Below are 7,653 nucleotides of genomic sequence, written 5' to 3' on the forward strand. Positions count from 1 at the left end.
CATTTTACCCCCTTCCCCTCAGTTCTCAGCAGGCCGCCCTGTTATCGCCAACCCATAGGTTCACAGCAGCCTCTTGTCCCCTGACCCTGTCACTGACTTTCTTTGTGTCTCGCTCCAGGACCTCCACCATGGGCGCATCCAGATGAAAAGCCTCACCAACCAGTGGTATGAAGAGGTCCGCCAGGGCCCGTCAGGCTCTGAGGACGATGAGCAGGAGCTGTTCTGAGCCTACAATGTCTTGGGCCTGGAAGAAGATGCCTCCTCGTACAGCCTTCTCAGAACACAAGATGGTAGGTCAAGGGCTAGTCTTAGCTAGGAAGAAGCTTCAGGCCTTTGGAGAGTGCTGGCTTCAGAAATATGATCGGCCTCCATGACTCACGGAACCAGACCTGCCCCAACGTTGTTTCTGGGCCTACAGACATGGGCAGCAGCCAGCCCCTTTCTGCTTCTGTGCCAGGCCACAGAGAAAACTTGGCCGGCTGGCTTGCTCAGCTCACACTGTGCTTGGGCCATGCCTTCCTCTCATCTCTGGAGCAACTACTGGCAGGCACATCTGCTGTTTGTCTCTGCACTGTCAAGGAGCCTTGGTAGCAGCAGCAGCAGCAGCAGCAGCCTCAACCTGGTGCCAAGGCCAAGAGATTTTGAAAGCCTCACACTCCCTGTCCTGTGTCCTGCGTTCCCAAAGAAAAAGGCTAAAGGACCTTTTTTTGACATGGAACTGGCACCTCTCAGCCTGCCTTTGGGCAGGCAGCTGCAGCCCTCCTGTGGGCATACTGCAAATGTTTACACTGGTACCTGGCAAGGTTCAGCCTGCGGGCTTCTAGGAAAGGTGTTGGCCTATCCCCTGGTTTTAGAGTACTCTCTGAAGAGACAAAGGGGGTCTTTAGACCCTGTAAGCACAGGGTCCTTGGGGACACCTTTCCTAAGTGTGGGAGCCACCTCCACATCCTCTCTCCTCTCCACCAGTCTCCTCCTTCATTCTTGTCCTCTGCCCAGAGGCCTCTTACTAGACCCTATAGTGTGAAGCTCCTCCCACCCAGCTGCTGTTGAGAGCCCAGCCTTTTACCAGTTCCTGGAGCTTGGGTCCTCGCCCTCCATGCCGGGCCTCGGATCTCCAAGACACTGGGATAGTGGCCAGAGCACAGCGTGTGCATGTCTCAGGCTAAGGCACACCACAGTCAGTGGTCACTGCCTGATGTCCTCGCCAGCCCTTTATAGCTGCTGCCCATCCATGGCCTTCAGCAACTGTCCATGTGGCCCGAGGCCTTCCTTGCATCCTGGTGGCATAGTTGTTGTGTATGGCATTGGCTCACAATGGGGACACAGTGGGTCTGAGTGGGTTTTTTGCAGGTGTTTTGCACCTCAGGTGCTGTGGTTCTGATGTTGGCAGACAGCCAGGCCTCTGAGGCCCTCCACCTCACTCTGCTGCACAAAGTGGCAGAGTTGGAAGCATGTAGTTTGCTTCTGTACATAAGGTCACTTATCCTTGGCACAGCCAAGATAGGGTCTTCTTCTTTGTCTCTCACCTGAACCCTGGAGCTGGAGCCACCTATGGCCTTGTGTGATTGGGAGTGGGGCTGGCTGGGCTCAGGCTTATCTCTGGGATGGAAGCTGCTTCCCAAGCCCAATACTTGCCAAGATTTCTTTTTAATCCTTAACTTCATAGATGACACAGTAAGGCATCGGGTGTTACTCTCTCGGCCTCGGCCCCAGGCCTCTCGGACATGCCAGCTTTTAGCTGAGACCGGAAGTGGGCTCCCGGGAGCTTGGTGGGAGCTGCTGCTCCAGCTCTGCATGTCAGTAGGCACTCCGCCCCTTCCTGGGAATGTGGGCGAGTACCCAACCTGCCAGGGCCACAGCCAGGAGCAGAGCTCTAGAGGGATCTCTCAGATGAGAGACAAAGTGCTGCCGTCACCTCCTCCACCCCGCTAGTCCTGTTGTGTGCAGCAGAGAGTGTGTGCATGGTAGATGACCCCGTTGTTCGGCAAAGTTCAGTCTAGGCCAAGAGATAGGCCAGCTGGGCACACGGAAGGTAATGCTTCAGAGTGAGGGACAGGGGTGCCCTTGGAGATCTGGCACTTAGTATAGTGGTGGCCCATCCCTACAGAACATATGAGCCAGTTCTTGGAATCAGTGAGTGACCTGCTTTCTGCAGTGCTGTGGTCACAGGGTCCCCCAGACAGCCACATGCAGCAGCATCTTGGGGGTAAAACCTGACAGCCAGAGGGCTTGGTATGCAGAGTCCTTTCTGTGCACCAGAATGCCAAGGGACTGAGCAGAGAGCCATCTTAAAACCCACACTAAGAACTACTAGGTCCACATGCCCATGGTAGGTTCTGGACTGGGTGGCTGCTGCCCAGCCCCCTCCCCACTTAGTTATGGAGGTACATATGGTAGAGGTCAGCTGTTCCTGGCTCCCATGTGAGGAGGAATTCAGTAGCTGTCTACCACCCGTGAGCCTTCTAAGGTGCCACATGGAGTCAGGAGCCCTCCCCATTCTCAGAAATAGCAGCTTGATTTCTCTGCTGGCTGGTGCCTAGGAAACCAGGTCCAAGTCCCTGGCTTCTCTCAGGGCCCGAGCCAGGCTGTGTTAACTGAAACTGAATGGTGGGTGGTAGGGCCTTCTGGTGGCCCTGCTTCTCCATGCTGCCTTCCCACCTGTCCACCCAGTTTCAGACGGGGAGGTGCCATGGCCCCTCACCCAGGCACAATCATGTGCAGAGGTGCTGGGACAGGCCACCCTTGGTGGCTGTGGCCCTGCTCTAGAACCATGGTAGCACAGGCTGGGGACTGGTGGAGTCCCCCTGCTTCCACTAGGGCTGAAGGCTCTCCACAAACCTGGACTCCACTCTTCTCTGACAGTGGGAGGTTTGGGGAGCGTTAGTTTTCTGTTGTGATTAGGAGGCTGGCTGGGAGCCACATGTATAAGGTTCCTGGGGCCTGGGGGAACCTTTGCTGCTTTCTGGGCAGGGCCTGGGCAGGGGGAACTGTGTCACTCTGCAGGCGCTCACCTTGGCCTGCCACTGAATGGGAGGTCACAGCACTGGACGGTTAGAAATAAAATGCTGTGGAAGTAGAGCTGGCCTCTGCTGTGTCAAGTGACTTTGCAAAGCTCCTGGATGTGACCCTGGGTCACTACAGCTCTCCAGGACAGTAGTAGGCATGTTCCAAGAAGTGTAATGGTTAGGAGGACCCTCAGTGAGCCATACACGTGAGGCAGAATGCTCATGTCAACCATGACTTCCTCCCAGGTGCCAGGAATCCAGGCCTTTCAGGGCCTGCTGCTGGCTGGTTGCACATTGGTTTTTGACAACTGTCTACCTGCAGAAAAATGGAAAGCTTCCCATTAAATCCACACAGCTAAGGAACCAGAGCCTATTTGGTCCTCGGCTTACAAAGGGAGGCCTTATGTAAGGTCCTGCACGTACATGCACACACAGGACAAAGCCCTGAGACTCCCTCACCCCTACCAGCAGCCAAGAGAATGAAGTGGCAACTGTATCTACCTGGCGCCAGCCACAGGCTGGAGATGTACCAAGGGTGCGAGGACATGAGGGAAAGCTGCCTGAGTGTGACATCTCGCTGTAAGTTAACTAGCTGAAGTCAGGGGACACACTGGTGAACTACAGACAAAATTCTCAGGATGCCCTGACCCTGAAGATGGCTGGGAGTTTTTCTGAATAGTGCCAGCCTGGAGGAAAGGGCTCAGTCCCACTGGAAGACAGGACCTGGGCAACTCGAGAAAAGCCCTCAAGGTAGAGGGGAGAAACAGGAAGAAATAACTTCTACAGAGACCTGTGGAGAAAAGGGTCCCAGAGCCCCTACCCATCCCATCAGTCTAAGGAAGAGACATTCTGGTACACACTAAAAACATGCTGCATTGGGTGTGGTGGTGCATACCTTTAATCCCAGCATTCAGTATGGTGATATATTGTGTACCCCAATAAACTTGCCTGAGGATCAGAGGACAGAACAAGCCACTAGATTAGACTTAGAGGTTAGGCAGTGGTGGCACACACCTTTAATCCCAGCACTTGAGTTCTCATGCCTTTGCTTGGGAAAAGCACACCTTTAGTCCCAGGAAGTAATATGGCAGGGCAGAGAAAAAAATATATAAGGCGTGAGGAAAAAGGAACTCACTCTCTTTAGACTGAGGATTTTGTAGAGGTTAGAACTAGTAGCTAGCTTCTCTGATCTTTCAGCTTTCACCCTGATAATCTTGACGCTGGGTTTCCTTTTTTCTTTTTTTTTCTTTTTGAGCTGAAGATCGAACCCAGAGCCTTAGCACTTGCTAGGCGAGCACTCTACCACTGAGCTAAATCCCCAACCCTGGAGTTTTATTAAAAGACCAAGATTCAAACAACTCAGAAGGTAGAGATGGTAATCTCAGAGTTGGAAGCCAGCTTGGCCTACATAGCAAGTTCCAAAGCAACCAAGGCTACACAGTGAGACCCTCTAAAAAATAAAAGCACATGCTGCCAGGCATAGTGATGTATAATCATAATCCCAACACTAAAGAGGCTGAGACAGGAAGATGGCCTCAATTTGAGCCAACCTTAACTATAGACTAAAATTCTCTTTAAAAAAAAAAAAAAATGCCAGGTGGTGGTGGCGCACACCTTTAATCCCAACACTCGAGAGGCAGAGGCAGGTGGATCTCTGTGAGTTCGAGGCCACCCTGGTTTACAGAGCAAGATCCAGGACAGGCACCAAAACTACACAGAGAAACTTTGTCTCAAAAAAAAAAAGAAAAGAAAAGAAAAGAAAAGAAAAGGAAAAAGATACCCATAGTACAAACCCACTTGAGTTCTCCATGGTTTCCACCTTTGCTTCCTTGGGCCTTCAGCTTTGACAGGTGGGTGAGCTGCTTTGAAGAGAGCTGGGCCCATTCCCTGGTCAGCACTCCTGTCAACCCCAGCATGGCAAGCGAGAGCGGCACCTTGAGAAGCTGTTGTGGTTCCTCCCCATCACATGCAGGTGTAAAACCTGGATCTGCTGCAGCCATTCTGAGGGCCGGAGGGAAGATGAGGCTTCGTGAGGATGGCAGAGCAGAAAGCATTGTTTTGGCGTTAGACGGGGTTTCACTGTGTAGTCCAGGCTGTCCTCAAATTCAAGATCCACCTGCCTCTGCTCCTGAGTGCTGGGAACAAAACTCCTGTCCTCTGAAAGAGCAGCAAGCACCCCACCATGAAGATATCACTCTAGTCCTAATCTGCCATTTTAATGTGGGTTCTGGGGAACAAATCAGGGTCTCATACTGGGGAGGCAGACGTTTAATCAAATGAGCCATCTCCCCACAACAACTTTAGTTCCACATGAAGCTAAGGTATGGTGGTGTGCACTTAAACTCCAAGCATTTGGGAGGCTGAGGTAGGAGGATTGCTCCAAGTTTGAGACCAGCTGGGGCTCTATGGTAAACAGCAGCTACCAAAGACTAGGGGGAAATCCTTATAAAACCAGAAAAAGTTCATGTGGTATGTGTGTGTTCCTTCAGTTCTGTGTGATTTTTCACGTCTAGAGTCACACCACCACCATAGAGAGGTCCTTTTACAGATGTTATAGCAATGATCCAGTTGCTAAACAGAACAGAACTGTAGTGCCCACGTGTTAGCATGAGTAAAGTTAACAGCTGAGTAGGGAACAGAGGCCTTCACAGCCTTGACTCTCCCAGAGGGCAGAACCCACAATGCCTCCTACTCAAACAGGAGCCTCTCTCTGTCTCTCTCTCTCTCTCTTGTTCTGAGCAATGCCAAAGAGCCAGAATGTGTGCATAACACACCATATTAGCAGAAGGAAAGATAAAACCATGGTCATTTCAACTGATACAGAAAGACTATCTGACCACATTCAAGATGTTTCCATAAGAAAAGCACTCAACACAGTAAGTTTCCAGGACAGCCAGGGCTACAGAGAGAAACCCTGTCTCAAAAAGACAAAACCGACCAAACGAAAAACCCTACCAAATGGAGCTAGAGATGGGTCAGTGATTAAGATCACTGGCTGCTCTCCTAGAGAACTGGGTTCCATTCCCAGCACATCTGGTTCTCAACCATCTATCTGTAACTCCAGTTCAAGGGATTCCACACCCTCTTCTGGCTTCAATGGGCACTGCATGCACATGATACACAGACATACACACAGGCAAAATACCCATACACATTAAAAAATAAAAATCCCAGCACTCGGAAGGCAGAAGCAGGTGGATCTTTGTGAGTTCAAGGCCAGCCTGGTCTACCAAGCGAGATCCAGGAAAGGCGCAAAGCTACACAGAGAAACCCTGTCTTGAAAAACCGAAAAAAGGAAAATTTTAAGCCAGGCTGTGGTGGCGCATGTCTTTAATCCCAGTACTCAGGAGGCAGAGGTAGGTGGATCTCAGTGAGTTTGGGGCCAGCCTGGTGGTCTACAGAGCAGGTTCCAGGACAGCCAGGGCTACACAGAAACCCTGTCTCAAACAAACAAACAAAACAAAAGCCTTACACACATAAACTGCATAAACTTACACTTGTTAGACTGGACCCCCACATGACCCAGCAATCCCACATCACCCTCTTTCACCCACCCACACAGGCCCTGAAATGTGGCCAGTGGAGACTCGGAGTGTCACTGGACCAGGCCTCGCTCACATGCTAGCTGGCCCACTGTAAGGGACTGTCCTCAGCCCACAGTGGCATCTTGGAGCAAGGCCTGCCAATAGGAAGGGATCAGGAAAAGGCAACCAATCTTTAGGAAATCGAGACTAGAACATGTGACAGCAGGACTGGACTAAGCGAAGCTCAGACACTGGTGTGCCTGACAAACTAGCTTATATGACAGTTGCCATATCCATGAGTGGGCTTAACTGATACCCTACCTCAGTGACGAAGGGCTTTTTGTTCTTTCCTTTTCTTTTTCTTTTTTCTTTTTTCTTTTTTTTTTCCAAGACAGGGTTTCTCTGTGTAGTTTTGGTGCCTGTCCTGGAACTCACTCTGTAGACCAGGCTGGCCTCAAACTCACAGAGATCCGCCTGCCTCTGCCTCCCGAGTGCTGGGATTAAAGGGGTGTGCCACCACGCCTGACCGCCAAGGGTTTTCACATATGCATGTGCACATGCAAACATGCATACACATCCCTCTTGCACACACAAATGGAAAAACAAAGTGGGGCTCTATGCTCTGCAGGGCAGCCTCGGAGCAAAGGTGATGACAATTTAAAGATACATCAGTCTGGGCTGGGACAAACCAGTTCAGTGGCACAGCGCTTGCATAGCACACCCTTGGCCCTGACTTCAACACCCCACACACCCACAAAATGTGAGGGAATTGAGCTTTATGGAAACAAATGTAAATATACATGAAATAATTTTTAAGATTTGATATATGGTTGTTTTGCCTGTATGTATGTATGGACATTATGCGCATACCTGGTGCCTGCACCAGAGGCCAGAAAAGGGTGTTGGATCCCGATACTAGAGTTAGAAATGGTTGGAGCCGCCGCCAGGCAGTGATGGCGCACAACTTTAATCCCAGCACTTGGGAGGCAGAGGCAGGTGGATCTCTGTGAGTTCGAGGCCAGCCTGGGCTAGAGGGAGTTCCAGGACAGGCTCCAAAGCTACACAAAGAAACCTTGTCTTGAAAAACAAAACATGGTTAGAGCCACAATGTGGGTGCTAGGAAT

General features: G+C 51.1%; 1 protein-coding gene across 5 annotated transcripts in view; it reads left to right on the plus strand.

Annotated features, from left to right (window-relative positions):
* The window catches only part of Slc9a8 (solute carrier family 9 member A8), a 61,455-nt gene extending 58,377 nt beyond the window's left edge, over positions 1–3,078 (plus strand). For all 5 annotated transcript variants that reach the window (XM_036183861.1, XM_036183857.1, XM_036183860.1 and 2 more), the window contains one exon: positions 119–3,078. In XM_036183861.1, the coding sequence (XP_036039754.1) occupies positions 119–226 (108 nt within the window). In that variant the 3' untranslated portion in view covers positions 227–3,078. The remainder of the gene's footprint in view (positions 1–118) is intronic.
* Positions 3,079–7,653: the final 4,575 nt, after the last annotated feature.

The sequence above is a fragment of the Onychomys torridus genome, chromosome 4 (assembly GCF_903995425.1).
Source record: "Onychomys torridus chromosome 4, mOncTor1.1, whole genome shotgun sequence".
NCBI lineage: Eukaryota > Metazoa > Chordata > Mammalia > Rodentia > Cricetidae > Onychomys > Onychomys torridus.